Genomic DNA, 23,196 nt, shown 5'->3' with positions numbered 1-23,196 from the left:
ACTCTTCCTGATTCTTCCCACAGATTTATGACCTTTCTGTAGATGCCTTGAGCCCGACATTTTATTTCCTTCTACCAAGCTCCAAAATCAGGGATGTCACTTTCCTCTTCAATGAGGAGGGGAAGAACATAATAGTGATCATGTCCTCTGCTGGGTACATTTATACGCAGCTTATGGAAGAGGCAAGCAGTGCCCAGCACGGACCATTCTATGTCACCAACGTACTTGAAGTCAACCATGAAGACCTAAAGGTAATGATGGCTTCCCTTTCTTAAGGTATGAGCTGCAGCAGCTTTTGCTTTCATTTGCATCTAACAGTTGAAGGCAGAAATTGTCTTTTTTCCTTCTTTTTTCTTTCTCTAATTTCCCAATCTAGATCAGCTTGGTTGCTGTTCTTCTAAAGAGAGAAATATCCTTGCAGTGAAAGGGGGTGAGGGTGAAAATTAAACTCCTTGATCCTTTGATCTAGAAAACAGATCATGTTTTCCATGGTTGGGTTATGCCCATGTATGAAGTTATGCCCAACAGGATTTCTCAGCAGGGAGATGGTTTCAGAGCAGGGCTGTTCTCAGAGCAAGGTACTCTAAAGGTGCAGTAACCAGAATTGGCAAGGTTTTCAGCCACTGCTGGGGCTGCAGAGGTGCTTTGAGCATCCTTTCTGGTTGGTAGCAGCTCTCAAGTGCTCTTGGTGCATGCTACACGTGCAGGTGCCTTTTGAAATCTGTCCAAATTTTATACGGTGCTTTTCTCCCAGGCTGCTCCAAAACAGGGAGATAGATGAGAGGATCTTGCAGGAAAACTCCTTTATGAGCTGAGAACATGGGGAGGACTCCATGTGAGATTGTCATATAACATTCGAGCGTACAGACGCTGTAGCTGAGCACACTGCCTACAGCCTGTGGGTATGCAGTCTCAGTATCCCATTCAGAAGCCTTTGAAGTATCTGATAGATGAGTTCACCAAGGAGCTCAGCTCATAAAATTGTCATTTAGGACTGTGTTTAGGGCGATGGGGGCAGCTGGGGAGAGGCTTTGGAAATAATTCTGTCAGCTGAGAAGTTAAAATGCCTGACTGCTGGGAGTCGTTCAGAAGATGCGTGTTAATCTGCAATGCCGTTGTTTTTCTCCGATCCTGCAGGACAGTAACGGCCAGGTAGCAGGAGGTGGTGTGTCGGTGTATTACTCCCATGTCCTGCAGATGTTATTCTTCAGTTACTGTCAAGGCAAATCCTTTGCAGCCACCGTCAGCCGGGCCAATCTGGAGGTACAGCGGCTATTCCCAATTAACATAAAGAGGTGAGGATCATCTGGAAGACTCCCCCAATATTTCTGTTTCTCACTAATCCTTAACAACTCAGCTCCTCATGGCCAAAGCTGGTGGTGAAGTTTGTTTTCGTCTGATGATTTCGTGCTATTCTCCATGCTGTCTCTGCCCTGATTGCAAAATAGTTTGAAACCATAGCTGGCTGCGTGGGCAGTGGGGCGTGAATGCATTTCTTCTGCTCGCTAGGATTTCACGGCAGAAAGGTGGCTTCCGAGCAGCCTTGCCGCTCAGTGTGGAGCTGCTGCTGGTGCAGCAGCTGGAACTGATGGGATTACCCACCCGCACGGGGGATGCAGAGCAGGAAGCCTTTGTTTCCTTTCGGCGCCAGTGCTGCAGTGGACCTTGTCATATTAAGGCTCATTTTCAGGCTTCCCTGAGGGAGACCTATCTCTTATGCTATGAAAACGTCAAGGAAAAATCTCTTCTATCATCTATTCTGACAACTAGAGCTGGGCACTTAGGCCACAGATAGCCTAACTCTCTCTCGCTAGCCTAAGACAAAGCCATTAACTTGAATAGGTTTTGTGGAAGTGCCAGGTTGCAAGAGCTCCATTGCTCCCGGTCAAATTTGGTATAATATTTTTGCAGCTTTTTGTTTCAAAGAGCAGAATCGCACAGATTCTCTTGTGTTGGCCTTTGCTTAGTACTGTTGGGTGTATTGAAACGTAGAGCTGCTCATCTGTTTGTGTTGACTCTTAACACTGCTAGGATGTAGCAGTATAGTTTGTTATTCCTCCAGTAATGGTTGATAACAGGAGCACGTGCTTTTAAAAAATAGCTTAAAGCTGTTTTAAAATTACTTCCTTGGTTTTGGGCAAAAAATACTGCTAGGTAAATGTCTTCTCTCAAGTCTTCTGGGTAGAGATCAGGGCTGTGAGTTGGGGTGCTCGTGCCTTCTGCTCACTTAAATGACTCCTTGGTTTCTCACCTATAAACTGGGCAACAGGGCAGCTATGTTCCTGGCTGTTCATCAGTGAAGTGCTTATGGTTCCTGCTGAAGAGGAAACTTTAACTAGTTTGAATGGTAAATGATTTTGTCTATTTCCACATGTTGTTACTTCTTAAATTAATGTCGTTCTGCCTTTTATCTCTTGCAGTTCAAATGGTGGGAGTAAGACTTCACCAGCGCTGTGTCAGTGGTCTGAGGTCATGAACCATCCTGGCTTGGTCTGCTGTGTTCAGCAAACCACGGGTGTTCCACTGGTGGTGATGGTGAAGCCAGATACCTTTCTCATCCAGGAGATTAAAACCTTGCCAGCGAAAGCAAAGGTTGGTTGTGGTTCTCTGTGTTTCTTGGCCATTCAAACATAAACTTTCTTGTGGTTCCATCACAAGATGGTTTTTCATAATGCAAGTTTTTGTCATGGTGTCCTGAAGAAGACTCCCACTCATAATGGCTTTTAACTGCTGTTGGGAATGTTTTTTTTGTTATACAAGCTTTTTTGACTCATCTGTGTTTTTTAAAGCGTTTAGAACATATTTTCCTCTGCTTCCAAGCAGTTATGTTTTGCTCTGGTTTATCATCATCTTTGAGCTTCTTATCTGCACTCTCTAATTTTTGCAGCCTCTCTCATGCAAAGAGTTTGTTGCTGCAAATGGCAGTTACCGGATTCTTCCCTTGACTCATATGCCCCACTTTTCCAGATTCAGGACATGGTGGCCATCCGTCACACCGCCTGTAATGAACAGCAGAGGACTACTATGATCTTGCTGTGTGAAGATGGCAGTCTGCGGATCTACATGGCTAATGTAGAAAATACTTCCTACTGGCTCCAGCCCTCTCTCCAACCTAGCAGTGTCATCAGCATCATGAAGCCAGTTCGCAAGCGCAAGGCAACTGCCATTAGTAAGGCATTTTTTTTGTGTGTGTATTTTGTCTAAGGTACCAATGGCAAATACAGATGTGAAAATTGATCGGTGTCCTATAGAAACTTCAGACAGTCACTTCTGACAGTTACTGGTTAACTTCAGGACTAAGTCTGACAGTCATGGGGGAATGTTTTCATAGGCATGTATGATAAATGCATAACTATTGGACCACCACAGGCATTTCCAAAAGAAGTGAGCTCAATCTGCAGCTTTTGTACCTTAGCTTTATCTGTTAATATCTCTTGTAAAAAATTCTCTCTCTTTTCTTTTAGCAACTCGCACGTCTAGCCAAGTAAACTTCCCTATTGACTTCTTTGAGCACAACCAGCAACTCACGGATGTGGAGTTTGGAGGCAATGACCTGCTGCAGGTTTACAATGCTCAGCAGATAAAGCACCGGCTCAATTCCACTGGCATGTATGTGGCCAACACAAAGGTAAATGAAGCAACCTGGGGAGCTCTGTTAACACTTCTAGGTGACATTACTGGCAGGGTTGATGGTGTGTCTTTTCTCAGAAGTCTGCATTGTTTTTCAAACAGTCCTATGCAAAATCAGTAATAATACTGTTACACACACACTGAAGGCACCTACATACAGATTTCCATTGTATGCTCAAATGCAGACATCTGAACAGTCAGCTCTGCATGCAAATTACAGCCAGTCTTCTGCTTTCAAGGATTAATCCTCCACTATAGAAGGCTCTACAGAACAAACTGTGTGTCTGCTTTCACATGCAGGGCTTCCAAACAGGCATTTGCTTCTAAAAAGAACACAGTAGAAAGTCAGATTTGATTCTCGGGGAATAGCTCATTGTGCCATGGTGCAAAATGGCCCTTGATCTTGCAGGGAGATGATGTAATGTAAGGTTGTAGTTAGCAGTGTGGGTTTTTTTGACTTTCCCTGAGCTGTGATTTGTTTCCTACAGCCTGGAGGTTTCACCATTGAAGTGACAAACAATAACAGCACAATGGTGATGACAGGCATGCGGGTCCAGATTGGCACGCAAGCAATAGAAAGAGCACCCTCGTACCTGGAGATATTTGGCCGCACCATGCAGCTGAACATGACTAGGGCTCGCTGGTTCGATTTCCCTTTCACTCGTGAGGAAGCCTTGCAGGCTGACAAAAAGCTAACCATCTTCAGTAAGTCTTTGTTGATTGTTTGCTTTGACTACCTGTTGGTCTAGCTTGTTGAAGCTACTGTGCTTGATCTCGTAGTAAGGAGGATTTCCACGAGCTGTTTGTTGGACCTGAGCACAGGAAGAGTTTGAGGTGCAGATCCTGCACATGTAATGGTTCTTGAGGGCCTGGCTTCTTGTTGCACTGAACAAATGTGCCATACCTCAGTTCAGCTCAAGAATTTTGTGTTGAGGTAATATGGAAGGAAAGCAGCCTCGAAAAGGAGGTGAAACAGTAAGTCAGTGGGTGTATGAAAGTAACAGTGTAATCACTATCCTGACCTGAAGAAGCTGTGCTTGTTGATATTCAGGAGAAGGTGTTTTACGAGTGTTTAAGAAACCTCTCTTGTCATTGCAGTTGGGGCTTCTGTGGATCCTGCTGGAGTCACAATGATGGATTCCATAAAGATTTATGGCAAAACCAAAGAGCAGTTTGGGTGGCCTGACGAGCCCCCCGAAGATTTTCCATCTGCTTCCGTGAGCAATGTTTGTCCCCCAAACCTGAATCAAGGCAACGGTACTGGAGACACGGAGACAGCTGCCCCTGCTGCTGCCAGCGGAACTGTTCTGGAAAGGTATCTGTGTAGTCTTGCTTTTATTTGCCTTTGAAAAGTGGCTAGTTGCTCTAGAGGGGCCCTAGAAACACTTGTGTGTTCTTAACGGGGAGAACGTGCAGGGTTAGTGAAGCGTTCTCAGTGCCATACAAAATAGCACCTGAACTATCAATGATTCTCTCCCGAAGAGGGCTTCCCACTCACTCTTGAAGTATCTGGCGGAGTAGAGGATAGATCTGTGTTCGCGCTTCATGTTGCTAAGTTCATTTGTTACGGCTGTCTTGATGAGCTAGAAGAGATTTCTGCTGCCTCGGTATATTTTCTCATTTCAAGCTAGCCCTTTTTTAGTCTCCAGAGCTCTCAAAAGTTAGGCCTCTCTGAACCTGAGTTCAGTTTTGAGGAGGACTTTGTGCATGACCTTGCCCTAGACGAGTGATTCCCAAGAGCTTATCTTACAGGCTGAACGTTACAACTACGGTGGTGTAAAAAGTGATTGCTTTTTTTTTTTTCTTTTCCTCCCCTACTATGTCCCTGCTGAGAAACCAACTGCAGGGCTGAGTTGGGCATGCATTTGGCAGAAGCGAGAGAACTTTTTTACATCCATCATATTTTCTTTCCATGAGCTCATATGGTCTATGCTGTAAAGGTTGTAAAAAGCCTGCAAGCTGGTAGGAACAGGAGCAGGAGGGAAAACAGATCAGAGAAGAACCAGCACTGCTGAAAACTAAACATTTTAAAGTATATGCTCCTGGATTTAAGTCATGCTTTAAGGGGCAGTTGCATCTTGTTGCAGGATTTTGGCAGCTATTGCTGTCCTGTAATATTTTATATAATAGTTCGTGGGATTTTCTCCTGTGCATAATTTCTCTTTTCTTCTCTCCTCTGCTTTGACATCTCCACAAGATGTCTCTCTCTCTGCACAGACGTGCTTTTTGTTTTCTCCAAAGCATTGAGATTATTTTCTTAAAACCCAGAACTAAAGTATTTTTATTTTTACTTACGTGTTGCAGAATACTGTTACCTTATAATGGGCTTCTTGAGTAGGAACAGCTAATAGTTGGCAGGAGGCAGTTTTCCCATCAGAAGTTTGGTGTCTGTATCTTTGAATTTGACCCTCAATGATGCTTTAAGCGGTGTGTTTGGCTTCTGTTCTAGGTGGCCTGGATCTCCTTTAATTTCTTTTGCTATTAGGCAGGCGTGCACTGCCCAGATAGGTAGAGCCCTGCTTAGATTTACTGTATATATTGCTCTCCCAGCTTCCTGATTCCCCATTTAATTTGCCTTTTGCTTAGAATGTGTTCTAGGGAGTTTTTCTGTGAGCTTTACACATGTTTGTTTTTTTTTCTTTTTTTTTTTCCCTTCTTCTCCCTTTTTCTTTGCTCCCCCAAAGTTCTGAAACTGAGTCCCTAACCACCTTGGACCGGTTAGTATGCCATCCTTTTCTCTGCACGAATGAGTGTGTGTCAGAGAGACGAAACACATGATGTGGCTTTTGTTGACTGTTTTCTGTTTTTCAAGCGACATTTGCTTCTTTACATTCTGGTCATTGCATGGCAGATGATTTAGCGAAATGTAAAGAGGAGGCGGTTTGCAGCTTTCCGCTGGATACAGCGTAACTGTTGTTTGTTTGACAGACTCTTCTTGCTTTTGTCCCTCCTTATGTCTTTCTCCCACTTATATTTCCCTACTAGCTTTATGGAGGGTGGCTGAGAGTAGGGGGAATGTACTGTTGTTTGTCACCACCACACCAGAGAGTTTGCCTCGTTCTTGTATTGTTTCTTCTACTTAGCATCCACTCCTTCGTTGTTATTCCTCCCCTTAACGCTATCTCTTCCGTCCCGTTATCCGTATTCTTGCACTGCTCCTTTCGGTGTGTCAGATGGCATTTCAGGTAGTTGCACCGCAAGGCGAGGAGTGGTGCTGCAAGGGAGATTCAGCACTGCTGCAAGCTGTAAATGAGGTTTTCCCTTGGGGCAAGTATTTTACTAGCCTGCCTTGCCTGCTGTCAAAAGTGGCCGAATGCAGGCTGTATGGACTTTAGGATCTCTCACTTGAGTCAGACTTGGTGCTCAGAGTTAATTTTCCTCCGGAGTATTTTGGGCTGATACTCCAAATTGAAAAGAGCAACCTGTGTGAAAATAGCAAGCGGGTAGAATCTTGCTCCCTTAGAAAAGTCGGTTACGCTTTTTCCCATGTGTCATGCCAACCCTTGATCTGCAGTCATATGTACGTCTGTGGGCCATGGTGAATTGGTACTGTCAAGACAATCCAAGTTATCCCTGCTGCAGGCTGCGTAAGGAAATGTTTTATCCTCTTTGGTAGAGAAAAGCCCCTGTCTTTCAGCTGTGGATTATTAAAGCAGTCCTAAGTTTGTCTGTGAGCGTGAGCCAGGTTTAACTCTGGTCTGTAACACAATGAAATGATATGCATGGTGCCTGTGGCAGGTTTTATCATGCTTTGATTTTGTACTTGGCATTCGTTAGCTGTCTCTGAGCTACTCATGACTGTAGCCTGCATAAAGCAAAGTGCTAAGGAGGGAGAAGGGTTGCTGTACTCAAGCCTGCTTTCCTTTCTCCCTTCAGGCTAGTAGTGAGTTCTTTAGAAGCGCTGGAAAGCTGCTTTGCTGTAGGACCAGTCAACGAGAAGGCAAGTAACTTTCTGAATACATGCTTGAGCTTTCAGAGACGAGGGAGGAGGGGCAAGATCAGCAGCACCTCCTGCAGCCCTAGGGGCCTGATACCAGAAGAGAGCCGCATCCGTTTTGCTCAGAGCACTGATCTGAAAGTTGACTTAGCGAAAAGCGTTTGAAACTAGTTTAGAATGACAATTGGCATTTGCATTTATCGCTGGTGGGATTTTTGTGCTGTAGAGTGACCTCGTTTGCAAAAACAGCAGTGTAGCAGCCCGCAGATCTCAGAAGGACTTCTCTTGTGTAGACGTGTGAATCATCCTTTAAATGTCAAATAATAAATTGAGTGGGATATCAAAACTGTTTTGAGTGGAGGTAGAAACCTGTGTGCTCAGCAGGGAAGAGTAGAGCGAGGAGGGGAGCCTCAGGTACACCGAGAAATCGGACTCTTAGCGTCACCTTCATGGTAAATGTACTGAAGAACGGTTTTTGTCTGTTCAGGAGAAGAATAAGGTGGCAGCTCAGGAACTGGCTACTATGCTGTTGTCAATGCCAGCTCCTTCCAGCGTCCAGCAGCAAACCAAGAGTCTCTTGGCCAGCTTGCACACCAGTCGTTCAGCATACCATAACCACAAGGTAATGTGCAAGGATTTCAAAGTCTACTGTATCTTGCCAGTTTATGGTTGAGGTGCAACATGCCCCTGGAAAGCACTTTGTCCATGCAGTTTATACCTGCTGGATAATTTTTCTTTTTGGAAGGGCCTTCCTGAGAGTCTGTTTCATCAGAACTTCACTACTTAAAATGCTTCTGGAAGACTTTGGTGGGAAATAATACCTGTTAATCTAGGAAAATCGCTATCTTGAATCATGTGAAGTTTGTTTGCCAGCTGTGTCCCATAGCTCTGTTTCCTCTGGTTCCCATTTCTGCAGGCATCTAACTCTAGTATGATAAGAAAATGTAAGGATAAATAGTGGTTAGACTATACACTAACATAACAGAAATACGTAGATTCCTGTTGAAAACTGCTTAACTGGCAAGCAAAGGCTATCTTTATACACTGGTCTTTCCATTTACATTACAGTCAGGGGTGGAGGGGAGGAAGGAAGAGAAAAACAATTCTGCAGCCAGACTCTTTTCTTGTTATTGGATGACTTTTAATATTAGTTGTCCTTTCTAAATGATCCTGACCAAGAATTAATGCAGTGAGTGCCAGATTTCACCATGCAACTGTGTTTCAGTTGTTTTGCTGCTGTTGTCTCTTTTGTTCCTTTACCTACAATATCTTTCACTTTACAGGATCAAGCATTGCTAAGTAAAGCCATTCAGTACTTGAGTTCCTCAACCAAAGAAGGGAAAGACCTTGATCCTGAAGTGTTCCAGAGATTGGTTATCACTGCTCGATCCATTGCTATTATGAGACCCAACAATCTTGTTCATTATACGGAGTCAAAGCTGCCACAGTTGGAATCAGGTAGATAAGTCTGGATTTTTTTATTCAATTTTCTCATGTGATAACTGAAAATGTCTTGTGGTGTCTGGCTCAGTGCGACAGTGATCGTAAATACTTTATCTTGGAGAGCTCTCGAGTAAATGTGATCATTTACAATCCCTTTCATCTCTCCTTTTTTAAGGGCTACTGTTCCACAATCTTTGTAGAATCTTATGCTACTTAAATGTTAAGAAAAAAAAATTCAGACAGTAAGTCAGAAAGGGAGCATCCTAGAATGGATTCAGAGCAAAGGTATTAAAAGGAGTCAATTATTGCTGTAAAGGAAGAAAGGTTTCCCACAAACACAGATGGACTGAAGATGCTGGGGACTGTTCATAAGACATTTCTCTCTTGAGCAATCCTATTACCAATTTTTAAAGTATAAATGGTTCTTGGCATGTTTAGTGTGAGATAGTTTTTGTAATGAAGATATCGGAGCCTCTAACAAAAGCCCTTTCAAATAAACGTAGTGTTACTCTGCTGGTTGATGCTTTTGCCTGTGCAGTTCTGACAGCTGTTTTTTGATCTGTACAGAGAGTGAAGAAGGACAAGAGGCCCAGAAACACGCTGAAGGAGATGGGTGCACGTTTATTACCCAGCTGGTCAACCACTTCTGGAAACTACATGCCTCAAAACCCAAAAACGCCTTCCTTGCCCCTGCCTGCTTGCCAGGTGTGCTACCTCTTTATTTGCTGTTACTGAGCTTACGTATTTTGCAAAAACATTTTTTTTAAGCTTGTAAATAGAATAAGTGGCTTGTTCCAAACTAGACTTAAGATCTTAATGATGCCGTGCATGCCCTCTAAGTATATCTGCAAATTCTGCTCTAATGCTTTTGTTCAAAAGTATAAGGGGACTGATGACTGATGATTTATTCGCATCTGACTATGTGGATGGTTATTTTGGTGTTAAAGGATATTTGGTGGCACTGGTATATGGTACGTGCATTATTCTATATGTTAGAGTGGCAAGAAGGGTATGTAAGGTAATTTTGAACTGGAACTTTAGTATTTTTAGGCTGCTAACGTTGTGCCCTGAAGTCTACAAACAAAAGATGCTTCCTGCAAGTGTGTCGCTTCATATGCTGAAATGGACAGATAGATGATTACAGTCCTACTTCTATTCCTCTTCAGGTCTGACGCATGTTGAGGCCACGGTCAATGCTTTGGTGGATATTATCCATGGATACTGCACATGTGAACTGGACTGTATCCACACAGCATCCAAGATCTATATGCAGATGTTACTTTGCCCTGTACGTAATCTTGCTCTGTTCTGTATCATCCTGTAGTACTGTAACATAGAGGCAGTTAAATGCAAGACAGTTTGCAAGGTTATGCAGAACGAAGATATGCAGCCAAAAACACAGCTGGGAGACAAGTGAATGAATGAGAAATTATGTGGAAGGATAGGTAATGCTGTATAGCTGCTGGTGGAAATAGTGTTTAGAAGTTAGGAGGTGACGTATGCTTTACATGAATCGTGTGAGATTCTTACACAATCTTAATCTTACAGAGACTAAGTGTATTTCTAGCTGCATTTCCAAGTACTATGAAGGAACAGTAAACCTTTGAAATTTAACAATTAATTTTTAACCCTGTAGGATCCTGCAGTGAGCTTTTCTTGCAAACAAGCTTTGATCAGAGTGCTGAGACCAAGGAACAAGCGGAGACATGTGACCTTGCCATCTTCCCCTCGGAGCAATACTCCTATGGGTATGCGAGATCCGTTTGTCTTTGTCTTTAAAGAGCATGACCTACCTTCTTTGTCATAAAAGATAAAGCTCGTTCTTGACAAGAAAATAAACCTCGTCCTTTAAATGGAACAAAAACAGTCTTTCTCCTTTCTTTTCCTTTCTTCCTTCTCTCTTGTCCCCCAAAGACTATTTTGTTTCCACATTCACCTCTTCCTTGATGCTATTGGTCTCAAATTAGAGATCTTTCTAAGATATTCCCGTTTCTGTAGTAGGGACGGTTAACTGTTTGGTTAACTGGGTGTAGTAGTTCAGACAATTGTATTTTTGTGAATATCTTCAAGTCTTTATAAATCAATCTTAGAAATGTGTGCAGACTAGAATTAGCATATCGTATCTCTATCCAAGAGATACTTTATAGTATTTGTGTGAATTTTAGTTGTCCTGGAAGCTATTAAAGACTGTGGGTAAATAAAGGACAGCTTAGTTTTTTTTTGTTTTTTTTTTTCTATCTGGCTTGCCTCGTACTCTTTGGGAGGCTTGTAGGCCTGTAGGTGTTAAAGTTTCAGCCTCAGGAATGCTCCGGATTCCTGCAACAGATAGAAGTGGGATTGAAAAAACTAATCCTGGGCTCTCTACGCAGCAGCGTTGCAACCCACTGTAATAGGGCTGGTATGCTGTTGATGCTCATGGTATTGGCGACCTTGCTCTTGTTGTGAGGAAAGAATGCATTTGTGAATTAATCCTTTGTAACTCAGGAGATAAAGATGACGATGACGACGACGATGCAGAAGACAAGCTGCAAAGTTCTGGGATTGCAAATGGTGAGCATATCCGACAAGAGAGCCAGGAGCAAAGCGAGGTTGATCACGGGGACTTTGAGATGGTGGTAAGTCCGAAGGACTTCTCTTTGAACCTTTCAAGTCTGTTATGTGCTTGGATTTAGTTTAGTTAACATGGATCAATCCTTAGTGCTCCTTTAGCTAGTAGTGGTTTGGCAACAGCTCTCACTGTGTTCCTTCTCGATAGTCTGAATCAATGGTTCTGGAGACTTCTGAAAACGTGAATAATGGGAACCCTTCTCCCCTGGAGGCTCTTCTGGCTGGAGCAGAGGGTTTCCCACCAATGCTGGACATTCCTCCAGATGCAGATGATGAAACAATGGTGGAATTGGCTATTGCCTTGAGCCTGCAACAAGATCAGCAAGGTAAGATGTGCGCGTTATCGGCCATTACAAAGGCAAATAGGGTATGAGGAAATTGAGAAAGAAACATAGAGCAGAAACTGTTGATGTGACCACCAACAAAGCAGAGGAGATCCATAAAATGTAGCGGGAAGGCCAGCGAGAACTCTTTTTATGAAAGCATTATTTATACTAATGTTCATCATTTGTTCTCCTGCAGGGAGCAGCAGTAGTGCTCTTGGACTTCAGAGCTTAGGACTGTCTGGCCAAGCACCCAGCTCTTCCTCTCTCGATGCTGGAACGCTCTCTGATACAACAGCATCAGGTAACTGTTCACTGCGAAGAATCAAACTTTTTTAGTTCATCTTAAAAATGTATATAGCCGTCCTGCTTGTGCTGTGGTGTCTTCTGCAGGTGCTTAATCATTTCAAAATGATTTTGACAAGGAGCACTTAACTGGGTGCTGTTTTGTTCCTTGCTGTAAAATGAACAATGCCACTGGATTTTTGCGGCTTAAAGCATGTGTCTGCTTTTCCTGTGGTTATTCGACTAAAATGCATCTTGTTAAGGAAAAGTTTCGGGGGTGAATTTTTGATGTTACATGTGGCTAGGATCAAAGTAAAGTCCAAGTGGCAGTTTTTGCAACGTGCTAGCTCTTTAAGTTATTAGATTTTGCTCATTTTAAAGAAATATGGGAAGATTAAAATAAGAAAAAGTACAACATATTTCTCTTAAACTTCTTGGTTATTTCCAGGCCCAGGGCAAACACTTACGAAATCATTTATTTTCTGTATGCGGGCAGAATGTAATGTGTGAATCATTTTGAGTACTACCACTTGCACCTGCATAGGATAACTACTGATATCAACAGATGCCAACAGCAAATAATTCTCATCTGTATTTATGATTATTACTCAGCTCTCTTTAGCAAGCTTCGTCTATAATTTCTAACCTAAATGATGACTTTAAAATGTGTTGGTAAATAAGGTTTCGAAGGGCCAGTTATTACTTTTGGCTTCATGTATAATTGTCCATTTGATGAGAAGGTTTCCTTCTCAAGGTATCTCCCCTACACTGCTTTTAGCAGGCTTAAATGTACAAAAGACACTTCCGAGTTCCCTTATGATTTGTAGTTGAAAATTGACCCAGAAACCTAAGATGAATCCTTGTGGCTTTTCTTTCATGGTGTGTGCTTCTTTTGGAGTTTTATCAAGACAGTGTTTTTACTTGTAACAGCTCTCGTTATTCTTTTAGCTCCAGCATCTGATGATGAAGGCAGCACAGCTGCAACAGACGGCTCGACTCTTCGGACCTCACCCGCTGACCACGGTGGAAGCGTGGGCTCTGAGAGCGGCGGCAGCGCAGTGGACTCTGTGGCTGGTGAGCACAGTGGTAAGCACCTCTTGCTGGACTGGGGTTTGCACATCAGATTTTTACTGTAACTTTGCGGTGGTGGGGGGAGAAGGTGATCCCTGACAAAGAGAGAATCTGCTCCAAATAGGAAAGTTCTTCATGTATTTAAAGGTTATCAGTAATCACAAGCTTTTATGAAAAATTACATCCGTGCTGCCCATGCTGTATACAACACCCCTCTTCCAACTCTGTTTAAATCTAATTATTGCTATGGAACCAATTCAGTTTGTGTCACCAAGATGAGGCTAGCAAATGGAACGTTGCTAGGTGCAGGTGCTTAATTGTTTCAAAATGATTTTGTTAAATAGCGTCTCTGGAAACGATGTTTGTTTTTTAAGTTTGAAGATAACCACAGACACCATCTCCTTATAGCCATAATTTTGAAAGGATAGCTCAACTTTATGAGTCGCTGTGAAGCGCCAACACGTATGTTCAGTTGAGCTAATATTCTTTCCCCTTCCCTTTTTTTTCCTTTTTCTTCTTTCTCCTTTTTCCTTTGATCTTTTTCAGTGTCTGGTCGTAGTAGTGCCTATGGGGACACAACAGCAGAGGGCCACCCTGCTGGACCAGGCAGTGTCAGCTCAAGCACGGGTGCTATAAGCACTACTACTGGCCAGCAAGAAGGAGATGGTTCGGAAGGCGAAGGCGAGGCTGAAGGAGATGTCCACACCAGCAACAGGCAAGGGGCTTTGTTTTCCTTTTCTGAGAATAGTACATCTGTTCAGCAGCACCATTGTTTGTAGCAGAATAGACCATAGGTGCTTAAATGCATTGAAAATGATTAGCAACTTTGGAAAATAGAAGTCAAAAGTCAGTCTGGCAGGGGTCTGAAACAGTCTAGAGCAAACTGTGCCTCTGCAAAATGCCTCCATCTGTGCATTCACCAGTGTAACATGTTACACAAACCTGATGTTTGTCCTATAAAACTTGTACATGTATAAAAGTGATGAAAAAAATCCTGCATAAGGCTGTTAAACAGAGGGCTCGCTAAAACATAAAGCTTGGTAGATAGTGAAATTCAGTGCCACGGAAAAAGTAGTATGTGCTGAACACTTTGAGACTTGAGAAAACACTGTGGTTTCTCATTACATGAGAACATGCTCAGTCATTTGTTTTACAGTGAGTTTGGAACTGACTTATGTGTTTCTAGACAGTTAATTTCTGTAGGTAATCATACTCAGCAGTATCGTTCTGAAGTGAAGAAGTAACTGTGTCCTTTGTCAGAGTTGCTCTGCATCTTTGACGTTGCTTGGCTGTCAGGGACTCTCAGGGAGTCCACTCCTGTCCCTGTTAAGTTGATCACTTTAGGATTTCTTCTTACTCTCAACTTTTGTGATAAATTCTAGTGCTCTGTTGGTGATCCTGCTGCGTCCTGTTTATTGTACTATGTGGAAGGGCTTCATGTCTAATTCCTGGCTTCTGATTTCCCAGGCTGCACATGGTCCGACTGATGTTACTGGAGAGGCTGCTGCAAAACTTACCCCAGCTGAGGAATGTTGGAGGAGTCCGTGCCATTCCTTACATGCAGGTAGCTGTGGAAGGCTGAAAAGTTAGGGCTTAATCAAAGAGTTAATCACTATTGCTACGGATTCTTTTTTATTTGCACGTGCTTTTCTCTTCCTCTTCCCTGTCCAGGCACTGTGCAAGTCCCTCTTTAAAGTGTTCATTGTATTGCACAGCATTCTTTTCCCATAGATTTTTTTGGTAGATATGTACCCTTTTTCAGTGCGGGGTTGCTGTTGGCTAGTGAACCTAAGGGCTAAAACCCTTGAATCTCATGACTTTGGAAGAGTCTTTGGGGTTTATACTAAATGGTCATATTGGGGTGTGAGGGTGCAGGCAGAATTTGGGAAAGAGCATATATTAATCTAAGATGATATCTGCAGGGTGTTTACAGAAGCTATTCTGCATCTGTCTTGAAAATGTGGAACCTGTCTTCTGATACTTCCCTGACTTCTATTTCCAGGTTATTCTGATGCTCACGACAGACCTAGATGGAGACGATGAGAAAGACAAGGGAGCTTTGGATAACCTTCTGTCCCAGCTCATTGCAGAACTGTGCATGGACAAAAAGGTAAGTTAAACTGAGTACACGCTCTCAATTTGCTCCTCTTAGACAGGGTTTCTTTCCTTGGGAGAAATTAGGTACAGAGGAGTCTTACAAACGGATTGCTGTGCCAATGTACTCAGACAGTTTCTTTTTCTTGGCTCATTGCATATAAGGTAGAAAACGACATGAGTGTAACTCCCTCCTGCCTGGTTCTGGCATCAACAAGTTAGCATAAATTCCTCAATATAAGGGTAGACAGTGGCCTGGATTCCAGAGAACAGTTACAAAAATGAAAAAAAAAAAAATCTCTATGTTGTATTACATATCACCGATCATGCCTGTTTGAAGAGCTGAATTAAGGGTAATAAAAAAACAGCATGAAAACTTGTTTTTGCTTGAGCTTCATTTAGAAATGCTTCTTGAGGATCAGAGCATTGAAATTTTGATACCTGGGACATTGTGCTCAAGTCTGTTAGTGAGTAAACTGTGTCCCTGCAGGATGTTTCTAAGAAAAATGAACGCTCTCCTGTGAATGAAGTGCACTTGGTGGTAATGAGACTGCTTAGTGTGTTCATGTCCAGAACTAAGTCAGGATCCAAGTCTTCCATTTGTGAGGTATGTTCTTATGTTCTTCAAACTGCTTTTTTCAGGGAAGTGATGAGGTTGGGGAGCTTTTGGTCATCAAAGATGGTCTAAGTGCTGGTAACTATAATGTGTGGTCTAAGACTGAAAAACACCCAAATGTGCTTTGGAATAATTTGTGAGTAATCAACTGTGTTGCCATTACCTGGCTATTGTGAAAAAAGATTTCTGCTGAAACTCAGAATGGAGGAAACCAGCATGAAAAGATAAATAGATTCACTTGTTTTGTGGGGAGTTTCTGACTGGGCTCAAGGCAGCACATAAATGATGTTTCTTAAAATGGCCTAGCGGATTTTTTGTTGCATCCTACTGGTGCTGAAGGGGTTAAAGAGGATTTGTAATGTGATTATTGGAAAGCAATATGCTGCTGTGTCAACGTAAAAGTCGCTAAGAGGATTCCTTAGATATTTGTTGCTAAAAGGTACAGTAATAAGGCATAAAAAGCAGTATGTGTGGTGGGAAGGAGATTAATAAAAAAGCATAGAGGTTAAAAAATTTAGTCTGAACTGCATCAAATTTTAATGAGCTTATGAGCTGTGGGGTTTGTTTGGATTTACAGGGCTGCTTTAATAGTTTTATTTACAGTAGCTTTTTCTCCAGCCTTTGTTATTCACTAGAGCTTCCCACAGAAATCAAAGCTCATCGTCTTGCAGAATGCAGGTGGAGCAATACCTGGGTGGAGCAGAGCCTCTGAGCAGCATCTGTAACAGGGACTCTTTCTCTACCGGAATTCACCCCCAGTTGGCCAAATCCCAGATAAACAAATAGAAATCCCAACTTAAAAAAAAAAAGCAAAAATAAAAAAGCACCCTAGTTGTCTAATCCATTGCATAGTGGCCTCTGGCACATGTGTCGAGGGGAGATTAGAGTTAAGAGGAGATTTTATTTGTTTTCTTTTACTAAGCGCTTGTTCAAAAGAGTCTCTGTAAATATTTGAGTTGCTTTTCTTAAACACACACACAAAAAGAAAAACCCAACCTCAAACAAACCCCAAACTTAAAAGCTGCCTGTAAAGTTTCATAAGAACCTGCTTTTATCCTTACTGTCAGCAAATGCTGTCTGACTCTCAGCTTCCCTTGCTCTTCTGAAAATGTGGTTCTCAGGTGCTCTAATAATCCCTCTCCTCTTTGTCTCAGTCTTCCTCCCTCATCTCTAGTGCCACTGCTGCTGCGTTGCTGAGCTCTGGTGCTGTTGACTACTGCCTGCATGTGCTGAAGTCTCTGCTTGAGTACTGGAAAAGCCAGCAGAATGATGAGGAGCCTGTAGCCTCCAGCCAGCTCCTGAAACCTCACACTACTTCTTCTCCACCTGACATGAGCCCTTTTTTCCTCCGCCAGTACGTGAAGGTGAGTCCTACCCTATGCTATTAACATTACACAACCCACATAAAAGCGCTGCTTCACGGATATGAAAGCATCTGCAGAAGTGCTGTGCTGTCAAGTTGACATCTGCCCCACAGTTGTGCAATTAAAATCCATTCTTTCGCGGTGTAGTTAGTTAGGATTGCTTTGAGTTCTCTGTCAGAGTAGCCCAGCTTGCTAGATCCACTGATGCACTCCTGAACCAGGCAGTTCTGTGGAGCTGCTGTCATTGTTTCTGGTTGAAGTGTTAATCTTCCTGAAGGGAAGCTACTTCGTCGTGTGACTCCTTTTGCTTGGCAGGCAGAATTTCTGAACCGCTGCTACTTACTGTGGCAAGGAAGCCTAGCAGCTGATGAGGATTTTCATACTAAATCCTAGGCTTGTTCAACCACGGTGCCTTTATTTTAAGATTCCACTAATGTCAGGGGAGGCTTTGACATATGCACAGGTGCAGTGAAGTAAGCCTAGTTAAAGGTAAGAATGTCTCCTAAGCTGAAGGCTAGTGCATTAAAATGTCTTAGGCCTCTAGAGAAGCTTTCTGCATCCCAACAGTTGCCTTTTAGTTGAAGTCCTGATGCAAATTTGTTGGTTTTGTGCTCATTTATCAGTCAGGAGTGTTTCTTGTGGTAACTAAGGTGCAGAAGGGCTGTATTTTTAGAAAATGAACAACTGCGCCCTGTAGTTCTCATGCCAACACTGAGAGTATTCTGTGCCGGGGGCTGATTGGATCTTCCTGCTTCCAGGGTCATGCTGCTGATGTTTTTGAGGCCTACACTCAGCTTCTGACCGAGATGGTACTGCGGCTGCCCTATCAGATCAAGAAGATTGCAGACACAAACTCCCGCATTCCACCTCCCGTCTTTGATCACTCCTGGTTCTACTTCTTGTCTGAGGTAGGTGAGCGTGTGTCACACCTGCAAATTTTAACTGAAAAATATTAGTAATGTCTTTTGTGGGAGAAGTGAGCTTCTGTAGGACTGTTTCAGGTCTTTTTCTGATTTTCTCCTCCTTAAAAGGTCAACTTTTCGCATTGCTTTATTCGTGTTTAATGAGAATCTGTATGAAAGCATGTTTGAAGAAGACGACTGCTATTCTCTCTGTAACTCAGTGCTGTTTGCTGCCAGAAAACTCAGATACAGTACCTTTTCTGAGATGGTACAATATAATAGCATGTTCTGCTGTTAGTACTTGGTCCTTTAAAAAAAGAAATCACTAAGATATTTGGAATTTACATTTTCAGTTCCCTTGTCTGATTGTACAGCTTCCTACTTGAGATAAGTTACCTTACATTCATACAAGTTTGGGAAAGTATTTCTTGATTGGGCTTGACTAGCCTTTTATTTGAGATCACAGACAGATAACAAAGAATGGCCTTTGGAAGCAGTTTCACAGTTTCCCAGCTCAGGATGCTGTAATATTGCAGTGTAATGTGTCTTCTGCCTCAGACGTTTTTACAATGGTGAATTTACAGTATCTTAACCCTGAAGGGTTCGTTTCTGCATCTCCAGTTTGTTTTCTCTTTGTAAGAAAACCCATTGTATTTTTGGTGCTACGGGGTGCCTGTTGGTGAGTTCACTGTACTAATATCGTAGGCTTTTCTTTGTCTAGTACCTGATGATCCAGCAGACTCCGTTTGTGCGCCGCCAAGTCCGCAAGCTTTTGCTCTTTATCTGTGGATCAAAGGAGAAGTACCGCCAGCTCCGAGACCTTCACACCTTGGACTCTCACGTTCGTGGAATTAAAAAGCTCCTAGAAGAGCAAGGCATCTTCCTTCGTGCCAGTGTGGTCACAGCAAGTTCAGGCTCTGCCCTGCAGTACGATACATTAATCAGCCTGGTAAGGAGAACTGTGCAACTGTACTAGGAAAAAAAGTGTACGTTGCACTCATGTAAGATGTCAGTAATAGAAATACTGACACTTGTAATCCAGTCCTATTTTGCCTTTCAGATGGAACATTTAAAGGCTTGCGCAGAGATTGCCACACAGCGAACAGTAAACTGGCAGAAATTCTGCATTAAAGATGACTGTGAGTTGTTTCTCAGAGTATTTCAGAGGGCAGAGGGCATGTTTTTTTATGTCTCGGTTTGAATTGCGGCTTCTCAGATGGGGAGGCTCAGCAGAGAGAAATAAGAGTTTTGAGTAGGACTGAATTGTTTCCAGCACTAATTATCACAGTGCTCCAACTGCATCTGCTCCTGAGCTAAAGAATGTGCGGGGATTCGGTTATTGGCAATACAGTGTAATGGATAACTTAAAAGAATGGGAATAAGAGATTTGCTTTGTGTTGCTTGCACTGCTGTTGTGCCAGGGTGCAGTTTGGGATGAAACACCTTACCTTGGTGAACCCAGACTTTGTGCTTTCCTGATGTAGGGGTGGATGGTTCTGCTAGTTTGTGGAACAGTCCTTGTTGTGTTCTGAGTTCTCTTGATTTAGGTTTCAAAGATTTTTGTTTGTTTGTTTTTCTTTTCCCCTGCAGCGGTTCTTTATTTCCTCCTTCAAGTCAGCTTCCTGGTAGATGAAGGAGTATCCCCGGTTCTCCTGCAGCTGCTGTCTTGTGCTCTGTGTGGCAGTAAAGTGCTGTCTGTGGCTTCATCTTCTGGATCAAGTACCTCTTCCGCCTCTGCTCCTGCAGCCTCAGGCTCTGGGCAGCCAGCAACACAGAGCAAATCCTCCACTAAAAAGAGCAAGAAAGAAGAAAAGGAAAAGGAGCGAGAAGGTGAGCTGCAGCTGTGCCCTGTTCTGTGCTGCTTTTAGGGTTAAAGCCTGCTGCTCTCAATTTTTCATATTCCTGTTCAGAGGCAATTGCTTTGCATCTTGTGATAAATACTACTGCAGTGAAAGGGGCATGGCTCTTGGCAAGAGCACCTGCAGAATTTAGCATCAGCTAGGGCAGAAGGACAGTTTTACTGCAGGTGGGTTGGAATGGGTCAAAGATGAAGCAGTATACTCTGAAAGTTTGGACTCAAATTAGGTGCTGGGTGTATTCCAAGCCCACTATGAGTGTCTATTAGTTTGACTGGGCTTTAGATTGTGTCATGAAAATTGCCTGTACCAGTGACAGAGAATTTCCATGTGAGCTCTCTGGCCCAGGTTGCAGGAGACTGAAAGACTTATGGGGATTAAAACAAGTACTGGAGATGCACACCTAGTTAACTCTTCTTTTCAATGACTATGTTCAGGCTTGTTTCCTCTGCCCAATTTATAAGCTACCTTGGAGCCAGAACTGCTTCTTAGTAGATGTCCAAACTCTTGGGAAAGTAATTAAGCTTTCCTATAAAAATCTTGGGCATGAATACTGTCTTGGCTTTTCTTCAAGGGACCATTTTGTTTTTCTCTCAGACAATTCTATGATGCTTTCTACTTTATAGATGTCCCATGGTGGATCTTTTTTTTTTTCTCTCTCTCTTTCCCCCCCACATGTTTACGGGCAAGTATTTCAGCAGTTTACCTGTGTACTGATCAAGAATATTAGGTTATGTTTTGCACAAAAGAGAGGAACATTGAACTTGTTTGTTGCCTGTGAACATCTACAGTACATGGACTGAACCACAGTCACTGTCCACGTTATCCTTGCTGAATGTTCTATAAAGCAGAAAGCTGGCCTGCCTGTGATTTACTCTGCTTCATCATCTTTCTTAAGCGTTTCTTTCTTGTGCCACCGGGTGTCCCCTAGGTGAGAGTTCAGGCAGTCAGGAAGATCAACTGTGTACAGCTCTGGTGAACCAGCTGAACAAGTTTGCTGATAAGGAAACCCTCATCCAGTTCCTGCGCTGCTTCTTGTTGGAGTCCAACTCATCCTCAGTGAGATGGCAGGCCCACTGCCTCGCACTCCACATCTACAGGTGAGCACGGAGGAGGCCGCTGAGCTGGCTCATCAGTGAAGCTCTGCTATGGGTGAAGGTGTGCACACCTGATAACGGTGGCTCTCTGTCGGATGTCTCTGTAAAGCACTGGCCAGCTAGTCTCAGCTCAAACAAGCTCTGTCCTGAGGAGGTAGTGCTTGAGCCTCTGTCCTAAAGGGTGCTGAGGCTTGCAGATGGATGGCATCCCTTTGAGTTGCTCATGCTGTTCTGCAGTTGTCAGGGCTGGGGCAGGGGTGGCTTATTTATTGCTGATCAACTTCAGTGATCATCTGAAAACAGCATTTTATTTTGGCTTGCACAATCTGCCTCATGACGTCTACAGTATAGGTATTTTGAGGGAGATACAGACTGACGCAGTTAAAAAGGTGGGAATGTAGATGATATAGGGGAAGACAGAGTTCAGAGTGCTGAGCTCCTTCAGGACGCTGTTCTGTAGTTGCGAGGTAGCTGCCTTCATTTCAGAAAGCACTGGAATACTGCCAGTGGCAAGAAGAGATGAGGTTTAATCAGGTGAATTTGGATGTATAGAAAGATAAGTTACCTACTTGTAGATGCTTTGGTTAACTGTAGCACGTATTTTCCTTTTGAAGACTATGTACCAAGCAGTCTATGCAGTTATTTCCATGAGCTGAATGGATATGTAATCTGTTCAACAGGAACTCTAACAAGTCCCAGCAAGAGTTACTGTTGGATCTCATGTGGTCAATCTGGCCAGAACTTCCAGCCTATGGAAGAAAAGCTGCCCAGTTTGTAGACCTCTTGGGATACTTCTCTCTGAAAACACAGCAGACTGAGAAAAAGGTATAGTGGCATTCTGAAAAGAAGGAGCAGCATCCCAGGTGCCGCTGCTGCTTCTAAATTCTGTTAATACTTGTTTATGATAGAACTGTTTCTGTCAAAACTGCTTCTGGGAGAAATCATTCCCAAAATTTGAGTGTTAAAGCATGCAGACTCCTTAAGAAATTATTCTTTGAATTAAATTGTTAACATTTAGCATTTTGAGGATGCATGTTGAGGGTGTTTTTTTTTTCTTTTAAACAAAAAAACATTTCCTGTTCCCACAGGAAGACTTTGTGGGAAAATGTATTTCTCTTCCAGGTCTGGTTTATGGATTTTTGATATTATGGTTCTTAGAAATCTCTTACAACCACTCCTTTTGAACAAAGGAAGTGGTAGGATTTCTCAGGGGACCAGCGGGCTGAGAACATATACTTTAGACTCACTGATAGTTGCATATATATGTGCAAAGAGTTGGGAATGCCCTGCAGAAGCTTAGCAGGAATCTGTGGTCAGTGGCTGGCTAATAGTCATTATTGCGGTGAAGATTTCATTTTAGGATCAATTACATTTCTGGCTAATGATTTAACCGCACAAATTCTTGCGGGTATGGTGTATGCATCTTCTGGGTGACATGGAATGCCAGAAGAGGAGAAATCTTTGTCATTGTTGCCATAAAAAGAATATGTAGGGAAGATGATATTTTCCTAATTGTTTTTCAGTTGAAGGAATATTCCCAAAAGGCTGTGGAGATTCTCCGCACTCAAAACCACATTCTTACCAATCACCCCAACTCCAACATTTACAAGTGAGTCACTGCTGGCTTTGATCCATTTTATTAAAGGAGTTTTTCAGCAGATGAGCTGTTATCCAGAGCAGGGGGACTGGATATTTCTTCTAATAAAGCCATAGTGGAGGAGGGCCTCCTACTGATGTTATGTGCTTGTTGCAGCTGGCATTTTAGGAAGGGCAGTCTCCTATTTACCAAGTTAACGAAAAAACAAAAACCCCTCTAATTATACTGAAATGCTGCTTGGTGAAGAGCAACACTTTTCTATGTAGCAAAGATAGATGGAAACTTACTTTCTTCAAGTTACATTGTAACACTTTGTTATGAAATTTGGGAGTGGGGTGAGGGGTAGGGTGGGACTACAGCTAAACTAAAACTAT

The 23,196-nt window shown here is 42.8% G+C and overlaps 1 protein-coding gene across 4 annotated transcripts in view; it reads left to right on the top strand.

The window, feature by feature from the left end:
- Positions 1–23,196, top strand: part of UBR4 (ubiquitin protein ligase E3 component n-recognin 4) — an 81,252-nt gene that overhangs the window by 27,117 nt on the left and 30,939 nt on the right. The window contains exons 43-71 of one of the 4 annotated variants that reach the window (XM_062593536.1): positions 24–251; positions 1,138–1,295; positions 2,421–2,592; positions 2,968–3,169; positions 3,465–3,628; positions 4,119–4,335; positions 4,729–4,945; positions 7,507–7,570; positions 8,055–8,189; positions 8,851–9,025; positions 9,578–9,715; positions 10,177–10,298; positions 10,647–10,758; positions 11,495–11,625; positions 11,829–11,943; positions 12,140–12,244; positions 13,156–13,311; positions 13,843–14,011; positions 14,764–14,860; positions 15,299–15,406; positions 15,881–15,997; positions 17,161–17,370; positions 18,129–18,278; positions 18,994–19,221; positions 19,333–19,411; positions 19,863–20,102; positions 21,060–21,228; positions 21,906–22,050; positions 22,749–22,834. In XM_062593536.1, the coding sequence (XP_062449520.1) occupies positions 24–251; positions 1,138–1,295; positions 2,421–2,592; positions 2,968–3,169; positions 3,465–3,628; positions 4,119–4,335; positions 4,729–4,945; positions 7,507–7,570; positions 8,055–8,189; positions 8,851–9,025; positions 9,578–9,715; positions 10,177–10,298; positions 10,647–10,758; positions 11,495–11,625; positions 11,829–11,943; positions 12,140–12,244; positions 13,156–13,311; positions 13,843–14,011; positions 14,764–14,860; positions 15,299–15,406; positions 15,881–15,997; positions 17,161–17,370; positions 18,129–18,278; positions 18,994–19,221; positions 19,333–19,411; positions 19,863–20,102; positions 21,060–21,228; positions 21,906–22,050; positions 22,749–22,834 (4,409 nt within the window). Of the gene's footprint in view, positions 1–23; positions 252–1,137; positions 1,296–2,420; positions 2,593–2,967; positions 3,170–3,464; positions 3,629–4,118; positions 4,336–4,728; positions 4,946–7,506; positions 7,571–8,054; positions 8,190–8,850; positions 9,026–9,577; positions 9,716–10,176; positions 10,299–10,646; positions 10,759–11,494; positions 11,626–11,765; positions 11,944–12,139; positions 12,245–13,155; positions 13,312–13,842; positions 14,012–14,763; positions 14,861–15,298; positions 15,407–15,880; positions 15,998–17,160; positions 17,371–18,128; positions 18,279–18,993; positions 19,222–19,332; positions 19,412–19,862; positions 20,103–21,059; positions 21,229–21,905; positions 22,051–22,748; positions 22,835–23,196 lie in introns of all 4 variants that reach the window. The other 3 variants (XM_062593535.1, XM_062593534.1, XM_062593537.1) reach the window with 3 other exon arrangements.

Source organism: Rhea pennata, chromosome 22 (genome assembly GCF_028389875.1).
Source record: "Rhea pennata isolate bPtePen1 chromosome 22, bPtePen1.pri, whole genome shotgun sequence".
NCBI lineage: Eukaryota > Metazoa > Chordata > Aves > Rheiformes > Rheidae > Rhea > Rhea pennata.
Note: the sequence above shows the minus strand (reverse complement) of the source record. Positions and strands in the feature narration are given on the sequence as shown.